The 17,867-nt window shown below is 34.5% G+C and overlaps 1 protein-coding gene across 9 annotated transcripts in view; it reads left to right on the top strand.

Moving 5' to 3' along the window:
* The window catches only part of WDFY3 (WD repeat and FYVE domain containing 3), a 234,280-nt gene that overhangs the window by 133,752 nt on the left and 82,661 nt on the right, over positions 1-17,867 (top strand). For 7 of the 9 annotated variants that reach the window (XM_072810775.1, XM_072810774.1, XM_072810770.1 and 4 more), the window contains 8 exons: positions 127-279; positions 5,183-5,256; positions 5,340-5,501; positions 6,848-6,942; positions 11,687-11,807; positions 12,020-12,237; positions 16,068-16,303; positions 17,488-17,622. In XM_072810775.1, the coding sequence (XP_072666876.1) occupies positions 127-279; positions 5,183-5,256; positions 5,340-5,501; positions 6,848-6,942; positions 11,687-11,807; positions 12,020-12,237; positions 16,068-16,303; positions 17,488-17,622 (1,194 nt within the window). The remainder of the gene's footprint in view (positions 1-126; positions 280-5,182; positions 5,257-5,339; positions 5,502-6,847; positions 6,943-11,686; positions 11,808-12,019; positions 12,238-16,067; positions 16,304-17,487; positions 17,623-17,867) is intronic. The other 2 variants (XM_072810773.1, XM_072810768.1) reach the window with 1 other exon arrangement.

Here is a 17,867-nt window from a genome sequence, read left to right as displayed (position 1 = left end):
TAATAAAAATTTAGAAATCAGCTTGGAAGTCTCAAGGAATTGCTTTACATAGAGTTCGTGTGTGTGTGTGTGTGTGTGCATATATGATATGATTAATCAATGGGCATATGATACTGTTTCTTCTAGTTGCTGGCGATGCTGCTTAAGAAAAAACGTTCCCTCCTTAACAGCCACATTCTCCATCTAACGTTTTCCTTGGTGGGAACTGTTGATAGTGGACATGAGACCTCCATTATTCCAAATTCAACTGCCTTCCAGGATCTACTTTGTGATTTTGAAGTATGTATATGAACACTAATTGTTAATATACAGTCAATGAATCCAGGTCTTACTCTGCATGTTGATAGAGTTAAGTATTAAAAAATTTGTCTCTAGGATGTGTTTAAGTTCTATAATTTTATGATGCTCCTACTGGTGTCATTGGTAAAGTACAAAAATAGAATAGTGATGGGGTTTCTTCTCCCCAGGGGTATTCCAGTTTACAAGTGGTGTAGAAATGAAATGGTGTATAAGGCATTTATCTAACTATAGCTAATTTGCTGCTTTCTCTAGCATTATAAGAGGCAAACATATATTCATTAAATAATTCTAATAGGTACCACTTACTCTCATATATCCCTTCTCCATTTAACTTCCCATTCACAGTACTTTACAACTCGTCACTATATACTTTATATACTATACATTTGATGTCGGTATATATCTCCCCTGTGGGGCTGTGGACTTCACGTGTGCAGAGATCCTGTCTTCATTTGTATCCCTACCACCCAGATTGATGTCTAGTACTAAATGTTTGCTGGCTGTAATGTCTAGGCCACAACCCTTCTTTCTCATAACTACTATAATCTCTGTCTTTTCGGTTATTTTAAATTCCTAACAAACAGATTTTGTGAGCACCTGGGTGGCTTAGTGGTTGAGCATCTGCCTTTGGCTCAGGTCATGATCCCCAGGTCTGGGATTGAGTCCCGCATCACGCTCTCCCTCTGCCTATGCCTCTGCCTCTCTTTCTGTGTCTCTTATGAATTAATAAATAAAATCTTTTTTAAAAAAAATCCCCCAAAAAAATAAAACAAAAAAACAGGTTATGTGCTCTAATTGCTTTCCTGAAACTTTATTTGAATGCATATTAGCATCATGGCCCATACTCCATCTACAGTACCTGCAGCTCAGGAGCAAATTCTGCATTTGCTTTCTCTCTCTTTTTTTAGATTTTATTTATTTACTTGAGAGAGAGAGAGAGAGAGAGAAAACGAGTGGGGGGAGGGGTAGAGAGACAAGCAGACTCTCTGCTGAAGGGGAGCCTAATATGGGACTCAATCCCAGGACCCTGAGGTCATGACTTGAGCCAAAGGCAGACGCCTAACCAGTTGAGCTACCCAAGCACTCCAGTGTCTCCCTCTTTTTGCAGCTCCTGACTCTTGCTAGCCTGCAGCTCCTGTATCTTTCTTACTACTTGCCCCATAATTTTCTGGCTTGGAAATTTTTATTATTTTACTTAAAAATGTCCAACTTCTTTACCTTCTTTTGTTTTCTTTCCTTTTTTTTTTTTTTTAAGATTTTATTTATTTATTCATGAGAGACACAGAGAGAGAGAGAGAAGGAGAGAGAGAGGCAGGCAGAGACACAGGCAGAGGGAGAAGCAGGCTCCATGCAGGGAGCCAGATGTGGGATTCGATCCTGGGACTCCAGGATCATGCCCTGGGCTGAAGGCAGGTGCTAAACCACTGAGCCACTCAGGGATCCCCTTTTGTTTTCTTCCCTTCAGGTTCTTCCCACAGCCTCATCTCTACAAAGTTCAGCCCTAGATCTGAATCTCTAGCTTGGCATCTAAATTCCCCACTTAGTTCTGATCTCTTGATCAACATTTCCATTTTTATGTCCCAGTAACACCTAACCTGAACTTAACATCTTCCCCCAAATTAGTTCTTCCTTCTAACTGTATTTCTGTTAATAAAACCATTTCCCTAGTCACCGAGGCTTGAAATTGAAAAATCAGCTTTCTTCTTCTTCCCTGTTTATAAACAGTCTGAAATTAAGTCCTATAGACTATACTTCCATATTTCCTATAGTTTACCTTCTTGTTTCTACTTTTACATCCTAGCCCAAGCCCTGATCAACTCTTCTCTTACCTACTAGGGTAACTACCACTTCTTTCCTCCTTCCCTCAACCTATCCATAGATCTTTTGACCTCATTCTTTTAAAGCATAATCATACTAATTATTCAAAAGCTTCTGATGATTTCCCTTCCAAACAATAAAGTATACATTTCTCAACCTGATATTCAAAATTGTAACACACAAACCTCTCATTCTTTTAGAAAATACCTTTTGAGCATCTTTGAACTAGGCATCCTGTTGGTGCTAATGATGCAAAAATAAAGAAGTCCATTAGAAGAGAAGAGCAAATAAATAGACCAATAAAAATGTGTAAAAGTATAGAGATAAAGGTATGCAGAGAGAATTACAGGAGTACTAAGGAGACCTACTTAATCAAGCCTGGCTTTTTTTTTTTATCTGGAAACTGATATGTTTAAATCATGGGTTATCTTTAGTTTCAAGTATCTGATAAAAATCTAATATACAAACATCAGAAATTTGGTTGCTCAACATATTTTGTTTCATTTTAAATTACCTCTCTCATTTTATGACATCATATAGCGTTCCTAATTAATGCAAAACATAATAGTCTATAAATAGTTAATTCACCCTATTTTTAAAACAGCATCTGACAGATAAAAATAATAGTAATAGAATTTACAGGCATTTTCTTTTTAGTGGTTGTTCTAAAATTTATAATATACATTTATAACAATTCATTCTGTCTTCAAAGTATATTTTACCACTTTACCTATCGCATAAAAACCTTACAAAGATAAACTTCGATTTCTTTCATCCTGTCCTTTGTGCTGTTACGGTCCAACATTTTATTTCTGTATGTTTATGATCTCCATAATACTTTCTGTATTTTTGTTTAAATAGCAAGTTATCTTTTAAAGAAAATTTAAAAAATTATTTTATACTTACCCACATATATAATATTCATGGCATTTTTATTCCTTTGTGTAGTACCTGATTTCCATCTTATATGATTCTTCTAACTGGAAAAACTAGCATTTTTCATGGTGCCTGTCCACTGGCCTTCAATTCTCCCATCTGAAAAAGTCTTCATTTTTTCTTTTTTGAATAGAATTCTAATTGACTTTTAAAAATTCTTTTTATGCCTTAAAGATGTCCGTCACTCCATTGTCTTTTCTTTTTCTTCTGTTTGGGATTTGTTGACTTTTCTAGATCTGTGAGTTTGTCATTTTTATTGAATTAGAAATTTTTTAGCCATTATTTCTCCAGCTATTTTTCCTAGTGCCTTCCCCCAGTCTCTTCTGGACTCCAATAACATATGTCTTAGATTGCTTGATGTTTTCCCACAAGTCACTTATGCTATATCTAGTAATTTCTTTTTAGTTCTTTTCTCATGCTTGATTTTGAATAGTTTCTATTGTTGTGTCTTCAAGCTCACTGAATTATTTTCTGCAGTATCCAGTCTCCTGTTAGTCCCATCCAGTATAGTTTTCATTTTTTTTTATTTATTAAATTAATTGTTTAATGAATGAATCATTGAACATTTCTCTGAAAAGTTTCAATAATGATAATAGTTCACACATACACACAAAAATGTTCATTATCCTGAATAAATGCTATCTAAATGCTATTTAAGTATGTCTCAAGGTCTTGCTACAGATCATTGTGGTACAAGGGGGTTTGGGGTTCAAGAAATACTTGGAAAACAATATAAATCTTTTTTTTTTAGGGGAATATGTGTAGAACACATTAGCAGATTATTATAGTTTTCATTTTAAATATTTTACTTTTCCTCTATAGAAGTTCATTTTGGATCTTTGATTGCTTTCTATTTTTCCTCCTCATGTTCATATTTTTGGTTATATTCTATAGTATATGGAGCTTAAAAAATTTATTTATTTATTTGAGAGTGAGTGAGAGCATGCACAAGTTGGGGGAGGGGGCAAAGGAAGAGGGAGAGAAATCTTCAAGCTGACTCCCCACTGAGCACAGAGCTTGTTGTGGGACTCTGAGACTATGACTAAAGCCAAAATCAGTGGTCAGCTGCCTAACCGACTGAGCTACCCAGGTGCTCCTTGAGCATATTTTTAATAACTTTTAAGAAGGCCTGATAGGGGCACCTGGGTGGCTCAGCGGTTGAGCGTCTGCCTTTGGTTCAGGTCATGATCCCAGGGTCCTGTGATTGAGTACCATAACAGGCTCCCTGCATGGAGCCTGCTTCTCCCTCTGCCTGTGTCTCTGCCTCTCTCTGTGTGCCTCTCATGAATATATAAGAAAATCTTTAAAAAAAAATAAAAGTCCTGATAATTCTATCATCTCTGTAATTTCTGGGCTATGTATAGTAATTGATTTTTTACCTACTTATGGATCATATTTTCCTTTTTCTTTGTGTTCTTGGTAATTTTTGATTGTATACTAAATTTTACATTAGTAAGTGCTAGATTTTGTTGTGTTCCATTATAAAAGTATTGAACTTTAACGTTGTGGTTATCTTTTTGAGTCACACTTTTAATATTTGTTAGGGTGGACCTAGAGTAACCCTTAGTACTAATTTAGCCCCATTACTCAGGTATTTCCCTTCTAGGGCCTCTATTCAACTCCCTATATATTAGGAAGTCTCCATGCTCTTTGGTGGGGGTACAGACTAGTCTCAGACTCATAAATTACAGGAATTGTTTGTTGCACTCAACTGCAGTGATTGATTCCAGTTTTGGACTCCACATGAGATTCCAGTCACTCAGTCTTTGTCTGCAGGATGCAGCATTCAGTATTCATTCTATTCTGTATGCTGTGTTCAGTATTCAGTAATAATATTCAGTCCTTGATTTACAGATGATTTTTCAATACGTCTTACCTTTCCAGTTGTTTTGGAGGGTAATTTCCATAGCAATTAATCTTTTATAAATAGAACCAGAAGTCTTATATGTTAGCATTTTTATAGGACTTCGCCAAATATTATAAAATATTATAAAATTTTATAAAGTGGTTATATTCAGTCAACTATATAAGTGAAATAAGTTTGTGTGTTGCATGTATGTTTGTTGGATAGTCATTTGGGGTGTTTTTTTAACCCTAAATGTACCACTATTCTTTATTTTTATTGTAGGTTTGGCTCCATGCACCATATGAACTTCATCTTTCCTTATTTGAACATTTTATTGAACTACTCACCGAGTCCAGGTATTAGTTAATACCATGAGTTAATTGTTCAGTAATAGAAGAGATGATAGCATGGTCTATATAAAATTTTCTTTCTCTTACAGTGAAGCTTCAAAGAATGCCAAATTAATGAGGGAATTCCAGCTAATTCCCAAGTTGCTACTGACTCTTCGAGATATGTCTTTATCCCAACCTACCATTGCTGCTATTAGTAATGTGCTGAGCTTCTTACTGCAAGGTTTTCCCAATAGCAATGATCTCCTCAGGTAGTGAAAACTTCTGTATCTGTTTATTAAGTAAAAGTATCAGTGAGGTTAAAGTGAATGAGACAAATGTAATTGGTTCTTATGCATGTGTCATACCTGTAATGTTAATATTCCAGATACTTGTAAGGCATAAAAAATATGCATGTCTCAGTATCTTGTCTTTATATAGCAAAACCAGTTGTTGCCACTAGTGAATAAGAAAATATATAGGACTGAGCCCAGCGACATTGATTGTCCTAGACGTTAAATGTGTTCAGTATAAGAATTCTCGGTGCATCTTCCCTAAGCCCTGCTACTTCTCAAGTGTATGTGCCAATTGTGCACAATCTCCTACCCTGCCCCCTGTAGTGGGCATGCCATCTCTTTTATATATTTATTTTCTGTCACCCAAACAGATGATGAGATTTTATTTTTGTATATTCAAACCTTTCATATGATTTATTATTTTGCAGCTAATGAGAAATGGCTTAAGGCATATTTACAGGTTGTCTGTAGAATAATTTTAATATCTACATGGTAATTCCCATCTTAAAATGGAAGGAAAATGCAGCCTAACCAAAGTATTTTCCAAGTAGAGAATTCCTTAAACTCAATTTGATCACTTTTCATGTACTTGCCCAGGTATCACAGGTAAAACCATGCTGACTGATTAGAATATTCCCTATAGACTAGTCTCTAATCTGTGTACCATGTTTTTTTTTTTTTGTTTTGTTTTGTTTTGTTTTGTTTTTTTACATTTATTTACCTTAAGGACATTTTTGTAACTTTGCAACAGATTTAAAACTGGAGTTTGAAAATTATTTTGGAGATTAGTGTGTTTGTTTTTTAACAGTAACTATTTAAATCTTATTCTGGAACTATAATAATCACTTTGCTAAAATTATCACTGAAACCCATCAAGTTTTTATTTTTATCTACCAATTTAGAAACTAAAACCTAGAGAGGTTAAGTTACCTGCCTCAAGTAACAAGATTAAAAACTGGTAGAGCCAGGATTTTAACATTACCCGTGTTTCTAAAACTAAAGTTCTTAATTACCAGGCTACAGTGGATTCATATAGATAATGTTAGGACATTTTAATTTGGATCATACTGTTCAGTTCTTAAAAATGCATTAAAGGGTTAGTGCATTAAAGGACTCATTTCTGGAGAAATATATTTTATCCTATGCTTTAAAATATTGTAACATATAATGTTAATTACAGTGTTCCTAGGGGAAGTAAAATTTACACAATCTCTTAAAGGTCTATAAAAGATTAGTTAAAACAAGAAGTATTATTTTTTCATTTCTTTGTGTTTGGGGAGAGAAAAAACCTAAAATCCATAACTTTTCTCTTGTTTTTAAAGGTTTGGCCAGTTTATTTCTTCTACTTTACCAACATTTGCAGTTTGTGAGAAATTTGTAGTTATGGAAATAAACAATGAAGAGAAGCTTGATACTGGTGAGTCCAGTCTGGAGCTTGAAAACTAATTGCTATGCCCTGTTTTCTTGCACAATTTATAATTATATGTGATGCTGTTATATTACTTTTCTCCTTACATTACTTTTCATGGTCTTTCACAGATGTATTTATATAATAAGCAAAGTACAGAATTACCTATGGAACTTAATAGGGTGTGAATTCTACTTAAAAACTAAAATCTTTCCTGGTGGTGGGTGAAGAGATGGGTGAAATAAGGGAGATTAAGAGTACACTTACCATGGGTGCCTGGGTGGCTCAGCAGTTGAGTGTCTGCCTTTGGCTCAGGGCACGATCCTGGAGTCCCAGGAGCAAGTCCCACATCGGGCTCCCCGCATGGAGCCTGCTTCTCCCTCTGCCTGTGTCTCTGCTTTTCTCTCTCTCTGTGTGTCTCTCATGAATAAATAAATAAAATCTTAAAAAAAAAAGTACACTTTACTTGATGAGCACTAAGAAATGTATAGAATTGTTGAATCGTGACCTGAAACTAATATAGTATATGTTTGTTTTTCTTTTTTTAAAGATTTTATTTATTTATTTGAGAGAGAGAGAGAGAGCACACAAGTAGGGGTGGGGAGGTACAGAGGGAGAGGGAGAAGCAGATTCCTAGTTGTGTAGGGAGCCTGATTCAGGGCTCGATTCCAGGACCCCAGGATAATGACCTGAGCCAAAGGCAGACACAACCAACCGAGCTGCTCAGGTGCCCCTATAATACTGTATGTTAATTGTAAGTAAATTAAAAAAAAAAAAAAAAAACTCTTAAAGCAGTAAAAAAAAAAAAAGGAAAGCCACAGAGATGAAAGGCACAGCATAGGGAATAGTCAGTGATATTGTAAATGTTGTATAGTGACAGATGGTAGCTACCTACACATGTGGTTGAACATAACATATATAGATGTCAAATCACTGTGTAAAAAAATTAAAAATAGAATTAATTAATTAAATCTTAGAGGATTCATAGCAGTGATCCTTTAAATAGCAAACTATTCTATGTGATTTTTGAATATTAATTTTTAAAAATTATATACATCTCTTCAGAAACGCAGATACTTGATAGTATGAATTATATCTATATAACTTATTTTCATTTTCCTATGAAATATTTAGTAGTCAGAAAAAACACTTACTGGAATCATTTTATGGAAGTATAAAATAAATAGTTAAAAAAATAAAAATAAAAATAGTTTCATAAGTTGTGGGATTCTGAGCCCATGAAAACCACTTTTTTTTTTTTTAAGATTTATTTATTTTAGAGACCATGAGCAGGGGGAGGAGCAGAGAGAGGGAGAAAGAAAATATCCAGCAGACTCCCACTGCAAGTAGAGCCTGAGGACATGGGGCTTGACCCCAGGACCCTGAGATCATGATATGAGGCAAAATCAAGAGTCGGATGTTTAGCCAACTAAGTCACCCAGGCACCCCCACTTTTCTTTTTTAACCTTTCTTCATTTGGTGCATATTTTTTCCCCTTCTGGTCCATATTTTTCCTTTTATGTATTCTAGGATAGATTTGTTGGGAAAGCATTGAAAGAACCTTTTACATTAACTTGTAATTAAATTCACAATATCTTATATTTGTCGGCATTATTTCCATTATTATGCTATTATTCCTAAATCATATCACATAAATGACTTTCCTTATACCACTATCCACCTGGACAGTGGAGAAACAATGCTGTTGAATCAGTACCACACAAAGGTGTTTTCCTCCTTTGGCTATACCACCTGGAACACAGCCTCTCTGGTGCTTCATGAATAAGAAGAGAAAGTGTTATAATCATGTTTTTCAAAAGAGAACCTGGGATTTAAGAGTCTCTTTAAATTCCTTAAACCTGGGATTTCCTGCAAATTATAGCGGAACATAAGGCTGCTGCTGACCACTCATCTACTCCTATACTTATTTGGAACAATGTTGATATTTCTTTGATAAAGCAGATTAGCAGTGGATGAGAAGCCTAAAGATAAAATCAATGGTTAACACTTACTGAGTGCCTAATATCTGCCATGCACTGTTTAAGTGCTTTTTATATTCTTATAACAATCCTATGAAATAAGTATTATTGTTATCCTAGTTTTACAAGGGAAGAAACTGAGGCCCAGAAAGATTAAGTAGAAGAAATTTACCTGAGATCATACTACTTGCATTTGAACCCAGATAATCTAGACCAACACTGGAAGCTTTTTGACCACTACATTTTTCTGCCATTTGCAAGGATTATTTCTTAGCTCTGAATTAATTAATCTAAGCCAAGTAAATTGGTATTAGCAAAAGCCATTTAAAAAATCTTTGGAAATATATAACGTTTATTTCAAATATTAAAAAGATATATGAAAAGTATTTCTCTAGTCTCTATATTTCTTGCTGGCTATTGAATTCAGTTAGTACAACTAATATAACATTTTCTTTGAGAAGAGCACAGTCGTGGAAATGTATAAACTGCTAAGTTTTTCTGTTGATCTGCCAGGTTAATCAGACCGGTATTCTCATCATTTCATTGCCATTTGAAATAATAGAAAAAATCAGAAGTATATTACTGGTCTTGATAGTATAGGGCATTTGCTGTTTATTTAACATGGACAGCAGGTTCCTTAAATAAGTTCCTTAAATCGGTCCAATATGTGTCAGAGCTACAATTTTGGGGGAGGGGCTAATCCTTTTGCTGTTCTGAGCTACTATTGCCAACTGCTGTTGTACATACTGTTATGTGTAAGGGCATAAGTATATTTATTATGTTTGTAAAATTCATTCTGTACAGTTGCAGATCAAGGTTGCTCTTCTGTGATATACAGGATATTATGTTTTAAAGACCATCTTGGAATACAATTAGAGACTTTAGTATTTTGATGTACTAAGACCTATTTTAAGTTTAATATTTTACCTTTGCAAAAACTTTAATTAAAGATGTTATTTAAAAAAGAAAAAAAAGTATTTTACGAAAGACTATATTAACTGCAATGTGATGTTCCAAAAAATTAAAACCATAGTTTATTCTTTGAAGTAATTAATACAACATTCAGGATATACCTACAAAAAAGAAGATGGCTTAAATAATGCAGAACAGCAGTATAATAATCAGTGGAAAATAAAATAGCATAAAAGGGTAGTGCACTATGGAAGAAAGCATCAGTCTGAGTGGGAAGAGGTTAAGCTGGAAATTCAGAGTTTTATTGTTTTATATTTTAAAATTAGGGGAAGCAAAACTAACAGTGAGAAAACTAGATGTAAATCTAAGGAGAAAAATCAAACAATCAATCAGTCTAAGGAGAATTTTTCACTTCTGTGTGGATCACTATTTTACTGAAAAGGAATAATTGAAAGGAAGCTCTCTGTATCTCAATTTAGGTTGTATGGTATGTTTTTAATCAAGCAGTTTATAAAATACCAGTCTTACCTCTTAGAAGAGAAGGGAATCTTGAATCTCCCTTGGTAAACTTGAAGCACCCTTCCCAATGATTAAGGCACAGAATTAGCATTTTAAAGTTTTTTTTTTTAAGTTTTATTTATTTATGATAGAGAGAGAGAGAGACAGAGAGGCAGAGACCTAGGCAAAGGGAGAAGCAGGCTCCATGCACCGGGAGCCCGACGTGGGACCGGGTCTCCAGGATCTCGCACTGAGCCAAAGGCAGGCGCTAAACCGCTGCGCCACCCAGGGATCCCAGAATTAGCATTTTAAAAGACAATGTTTAAGGATGAAAGGAATCCCTTGCCCAAACAAATAAAAGCAAATGACCATTGAAAGTCCAAGTTTAGCCTGAGCTTCAGTTCTAGAATAAAGGAAGGCCTGGAGATTGTGATTTACCAAGCCAGAGCCCATCATTGTCAGGCCTGGGTCTGGAACACCGGGCCATGGAGTGCCCTCAGTGCCAGTTACCCCAATCCTCCGCCCACCTCCCCTTCTGCAACCCTTTTTTTGTTTCCCAGAGTTAGGAGTCTCTCATGATTTGTCTACCTCTCTAATTTTTCCCACTCCTTTCCCTTATAATCCCTTTCACTATTTCTTATATTGCATTAATGAGTATAACCATAGGATTGTCCTTCTCCAATTGACTTACTTCACTCAGCATAATATCCTCCAGTTCCATCCATGTCGAAGCAAATGTTAGGTATTCGTCCTTTATGATGGCTGAGTAATATTCCATTTTTCTTTATCCATTCATCTGTCGAAGGACAACACAGCTCCTTCCACAGTTTAGCTATTGTAGACATTGCTGCTATGAACATTGGGTTGCAGGTGTCCTGGTGTTTCACTACATCTGTATCTTTGGGGTAAACCCAGTAGTGTAATTGCTGGGTCATATGGTAGCTCTATTTATCTCTCTTTTATACATTACAAATTTATTGAGTAGTTTATGTATCTTATTTTTCATTTTTAAATCTTGTAAATTTATTTATATCCTTCAAAATGAAACTGGCAATTAAGAATTTGGATCGATATTTTTATTCACATGGCTATTTTCACTCTACTGGTGGGGTAAATATTATTTAAGAAAGGGTTTACATCCTTTTATTACTTGTTTTAGATATGTCAAATGTAATGAACAATTTTCAGGTTTCTAAAGAGAAGTAGTTAATAGACCCTTCTGCTTGTCCACATTAGTGGAAAGCACTCCTAGAGAAAATATTTCCTAAAAAATGTATTTTTCAGTGAGATTTCCAAGAACAATGTTGTGTATTTTATACTGGTTTATCTACTAAGGCAATTTAATATATATATTTTCATTGTAGGAACTGAAGAAGAGTTTGGAGGTCTTGTGTCTGCTAATCTTATACTTTTGAGGAACAGACTTCTAGATATCTTGTTAAAACTAGTTTACACATCTAAAGAAAAAACCAGCATTAATTTGCAGTAAGTAAAATTTTCTTAGACTTGATGGTAGCAGTGTCTATTACTAGTTAAATCAGAGTAAAGGAAGAACTGCTACTGGCTTTTAATAGATTTTTTGAACCCTGCAACTTATAGTATCTTCAAACAAAACTAGTCTTTCTTGAAATTTTGAGTACTAATCCTTGAAATTAATGTTCTGTTTTTTTCTTCTGAATTCATCTGCCTTTAAATAGAGCTTGTGAAGAACTGGTCAAGACACTGGGTTTTGACTGGATTATGATGTTTATGGAAGAACACTTGCATTCCACCACAGTTACGGCAGCCATGAGGATTCTTGTTGTGCTACTGAGTAATCAGTCTATCCTCATCAAATTTAAGGAAGGACTCAGCGGTGGAGGGTGGCTGGAACAGACAGATTCTGTCTTAACTAATAAGATTGGAACTGTATTAGGTATGGGACTTACCATCAGCTGCTTTAAAATTAAGCTTTCTTGTATTTTGTTTGTTTTTTAAAAATCTTATCAAAGCTTATATACTCTTCAATTTATCTGACAATCATTAAGAATCATGAATTATTTTTTTCAAAGATTCTATTTATTTGAGAGCAAGCACTAGCACGAGCAGGGGGAGGGGCAGAGGGAGAGGGAGAAGCAGACTCTCCCAGATGAGTAGGGAGCCTGATTCAGGGCTCAATCCCAAGACCCCAAGATCATGACCAGAACCGAAGGCAGATGCTTAACTGACTGAGCCACTCAAGTGCCCCAGAATTATGAATTTTAATGAGTGAACAAATGAATAAAAAACTTAGTTTCAAATTTGGCATTTTTAATTACAAATCAAACTGAAGTCAGACACAGGATATTAACAATGTGAAAACTCAAGAGAATTCCTTATTCTCTTTTTGTTGTTGTTCTGTAGTTCCCTTTCTGATCTGTAAGTAGGTAATTAGCAAATTATCAAAAACTAAATTAAGAACAATCAGTATTTTGAGTGCCAATTCTGTGCCAGTTACTAAACATTTTCATTTTCACAATAACTTATTTTCACAATAGTCCCAAGAGGTATAAATACTATCACACCCATTTTAGAGAATGAGAAAACCAAGGCATACAGATGAAGTCACTTGTCAGTGAGGAAGTGTCAAAAATTGAATCCAGGTCAATTAGATTCAATAAAACTGTGCTTTTAATAGTTATATTGCCTCTCAAAGATCTAAGCTCGAAGTTTCAGCCAAAGTTCCCTATTACCTGCTTGCTAGTTCTATGCTGTTTTTAACATGGAACTAAGCATTTAAGTAAAATTAGAAAATTATAGTTTCTTATGTTAGATTCATTTGAACTGCTATATTTCTGTTCACATTAAAGACATTTTTTGGAAAATATATATTTAAAATAATGTTTTTATTGAGAATTATAGTCATTCAATTCTTAAGGTATTTTTAATTCAAGTATTTTGAAAATATATTCCTTTATAACATTACATTTTAAAATGCTATGTAATCGTAGTCTGGAATAAAGCATCAAGAATACATATTTGCCCGTGTTATTTAGGAGTCCAGATTGAATATGCAATTTATCTGAAAAAAAAAAATGTAAAAGCATCAGTACTTAGGTGTTGCCTACACTGCTTTCTCAAATATTAAGGAAAATGATAGGAAGACAGATTTTACAGCATAAGATGATTTTATTGTTATTTCATATTGGAGAATGGCTGAAGAAACTTTGTAATGAAGAAAAGAATTCACTGTGAAATGATTTCTCAAGAAAATTGTTGGCTTTCAAATATGTATTCTAAATTATCATTATATATATACTTTCATGATCTAAAAAGTCTCACTATTTTGCAATGACCTTAGGAGAGGGATATAACCTACAAACATTATTATAAACAGTTTGATAGCAAGAGATTTCACTCGTTGACCTTAATGATAGCTGCTAGGAGAGTAAGCAATAAATGTGAATTCTGCTGAATGTGTGTTCTGTTGAATGTGAGAGTTTTAAATACTAATTGATAGCACTGTTTCTCATCAAAAGCCAAAACCACCCACAGTAGTGTTAACACCTAAGATTCATACAGCACATTGTGGTTTGCCAAAGTCTTTTAACATGTGTCATCTCCTTTGAGCTTCATGATTCTGGAGGCAGATGTATATTTTATCATAAGTTATACTTTATAAGAAATAAGCCTAATAAATACAAATTAAGGATTGATTTCTCTAACTAGGAAAGTAACACTGTTAAGTGCATTAGGTTCCTGAGTCAGACAATAATAGTGTCTAAGTAGCTGTCTTCTAAATGGTAATCCTGTTCTTTTGTCTGACCTGTGTCACTTCAGTAATATCAGAAAAAGATGCTTTTTCTGTATCTGACCTACCTGACTTCGTGCCTTAGAATTTGTTTGTCCTTCATTCTGCTTACAAATTGCATATGCTTCTCTTATTCTAAAAAAGAAATCTAGGAATTTAAGTTTAATATAAATTTGATTCAATTTAATTTTCCTAAATACCTGTGTGATAACACACATATTTGTAGACAGATATATATATAATATTATATATATATAATTTGATTCTATTTGATGTGATGAGCAACCTGTTCTTGCATGTTTTATTCACATTTATTAGTTTTTATAAAATTTTTCTTTATAAAATACCTTCTGCATAGCTTTAACTTGAATCTTAATTGTTAGTAACATACTAAGTATTCCTTAAAATTAATTATAGGGAAAAGTAGAATGTGAGAATTTAGAAAGGAAATAAATGCTGGTACTAGTTTTCATTTAGGACCTGTGATTTGTTCAAAATTTATTTTCCTATTTAATGTATAAAATTATCACTTTATGTCTTCTGACTTCTTAAAACTCAAGACTTTTTTTTTTGTAGCTTAGAATTCACTATAAGCAAAAACCACCAGTGTCCCACTGCAGCCAGTCTTTCAGAAATGTGCCAGTGTCCTTAAGAAGGCCAAGGGAGACAGTGTAACTTTACAAACTCTAAAATAGAGACATCGGGCTGGAGTCTCCTTACTTTAGTCTCTCTTGCTAAAATAGAGACATACTTACTGGAGTCCTAGGGCCACCACTCTTCAGCTTTGTGACTTTGAACAAATTGCATATTTTCCACATAAACTTATTTCCATCCATATAAAAATAATCATAGCAATTTCTAACTCACAGATTTATTGTTTGAGAAATGAGATGATAATATGAAAGAGATTGGCAAATTGCTATGCAGTTTTTTAATTAGAAAAAACTTCAGAACATTAATTCACATCACAGTAAGCAGTTGCTTAGGATGAAATCATTAAAAAGCTAGCTAGACGAACTTCTCTTTTATTATTTTAAATAGTAGCAAATATGTGCTCACTTCATCCTAGAAAAAAACAAATTGTAAGAAAAAAATGAATATTCATTTGAAATCAAAATTGCTTCAGGGTAAAAATCCTTCTCTTGGTTGCTCTTCATATGAGTTTTACATTGAAACTCTGGCCAACACTTATTCTGTGCCAAGCATTGCACTAGGTATGGGGAGGCAAAAGGACTAAATGTTAAATTTATAGTTGTATCCTGATTAGTTACATAACCAAAGGATCAGGATTGACAGAAAGATGCTATGTAAGCCACATCCATAAACACTGACCATTTCCTAGCAGAGCTGTATTTCTAGGAAGAACCCTGCATGTTCATTCAGATAGCCACAGTCACAGCAGGCTCAGATTTGCTGTCCCAGCGCTGGGCAACCTTCCAGCAGAATCACGGATCATGTTGTGAGGAAGGATTTATTTTATTTTGTCTTGTCTCAAAACTTGTACATAATTTGCAATCAACTAGTTTAACATGATCTTCAGGACAAATGACATATTAACTAAATATAGTTAATTATAATTACATGCTAAATATAATTACGGCAATTTTTGTTTTTTAAGGTACATTTTTGTATATCCTAAATTTTGGCCACATTTTGAATTTTATTTTCTTCTTAGGGAAATTTTAGAGCTCACGAGGGCATTGTTTTAATGAGGAGAATTTACATTACCTCATGTATCTGATTGTCTCAAGTATTTTTCAAGACCTGTACTCCAATAGACAGGCTTGCTGAAATCAGAGATAGTAAAGTAGAACTTTTAACTGGAAGATTAATTCAACAATGGAATAGTTAATTGTATTAATACGGATATTCTGGGTAGAAATGTCACATGTACTGAATTACTCCTTTCTTTGTTAATACAGCATGACAATCAATTATTCATCTTGTACTTACTGTTACGTTTCCTCTCCTCTTAGGATTCAATGTGGGCAGGAGTGCTGGCGGGAGATCGACGGTCAGGGAGATTAACCGGGATGCTTGTCATTTTCCTGGTTTCCCAGTTCTTCAGTCATTCCTTCCTAAACACACTAATGTCCCTGCTCTCTATTTTCTCCTCATGGCATTGTTTCTACAGCAGCCAGTTAGTGAGCTGCCTGAGAACCTGCAGGTCAGTGTGCCTGTCATCAGCAGCCGATGTAAGCAGGGTTGCCAGGTAGGAATTATCTAGTAAGGCGTAAGTGTGATTATATGTGCCGGAAAATCACCACATGGTGATCGGTTACTCACAGTAAAACCGAAAGGCTTCCATCCCTTTCTCACAGTTAGAATTTGATTTGGGAGGAAAAATCTGAAGATACTGTAGAAAACTTTTGCAAAAAGTCCTTTTTCCCTATTTGGTTTTTTGGTTTTGTCTTGTGTTGTTTTGTTTTGTTTTGTTTTGTTTTTGATTACTCTATATGATCCTGTGTGCATAAAGACTTTGGGTGGTATTTTAATGGTGACGTGAAGAATCCAAGTGATGTGATTTTATCTAAAAGTATAATGTCATTTCTATAGAACGAAAAATAAAGAGAGTTCTGATTACAAAAATGTTTTAAATTTCTTAATGATTGGTGACATCCACTTTAGGAAAACACTAAAGCTTTATTTGAATCCTAGTTGAAGACTATTGTGGATATCTATATATAGCTTACGTTTTTGGCACTGTGAAGACTTAGGAATTTAGTTTTCAACTCAATTACTATACTTCCATCATAAAGCCAAATGCTAATTCAGATCTATTCTAGTAATTGACAAAACCTTTTAAACCAAAACAAAGTCTGTACCTTTACATTAAGTCACAATACAGATTCAGGCTTAACAGAGTTTGGTTGGTTATATAATTTTTCAAAATAAGCATGACACCATAGTCATAAAGTGTTATATAAAAGTGCTGTGAATAAGTCTCCTCAACTGATTTTTATTTCGTCAAATCTTATCTGTATGTAACCTAAAAGTGAATTAGAACATTGCTAGGAGAGGGGGAAAAAAGTGAGTCCCACGTGCTTTTTTAAAAGATTGGGCTTAAAATCCTCAGTTCTATAATGTGATCTCCTGGTTAATTAGCATGTACTTTCTTTTTGTTTGTTTTCGTTATAGAAAAAAAGTAGAAAACAATCTTTTTAACATAGGTACCTAAGACAGGATGATACATAGTATTCTCTTTTCTTTATAAATGTAAAAATATACAAATTTTCAAAATTTAGGAGGGAAGAATGTTAGATCTCTCTCTCTCCATCATTGATCACTTTGAAAAAAACCTAATTAGTTTTGAAGTTTTAGAATATTGGAACTTGTAAGGGACTCTAGGTGAAAAAATTGACAGTGGCTAATCTTCATTCACTTTGACCTCTGCAGTTTGATTTAGATTCCATTTGGACATTCATCTTTGGAGTTCCTGCCTCCAGTGGAACTGTGGTCTCTTCTATCCATAATGTGTGCACAGAAGCTGCTTTTTTATTATTGGGGATGCTCCGCAGCATGCTGAATTCAGTAAGTTTACAGACATACTTAAACCTGCTGGTACTTCCTCCTGCCTGTGATATGTATATATTTTTAAAGAGTTTATTTATTTATTCATGACAGACACACACATGGGGGGGTGTGGGCAGAGACCCAGGCAGAGGGGAGAAGCAGGCTTTATTCAGGGAGCCTGATGCGGGACTTGATCCCGGGTCTCCAGAATCACGCCCTGGGCCAAAGGCAGGCACTGAACCGCTGAGCCACCCAGGGATCCC

This window comes from Canis lupus, chromosome 33, assembly GCF_048164855.1.
Source record: "Canis lupus baileyi chromosome 33, mCanLup2.hap1, whole genome shotgun sequence".
In the NCBI taxonomy this organism is placed as follows: domain Eukaryota; kingdom Metazoa; phylum Chordata; class Mammalia; order Carnivora; family Canidae; genus Canis; species Canis lupus.
The sequence above is the reverse complement of the archived record's forward strand: the minus strand, read 5'-3'. Positions and strand labels throughout refer to the sequence as shown.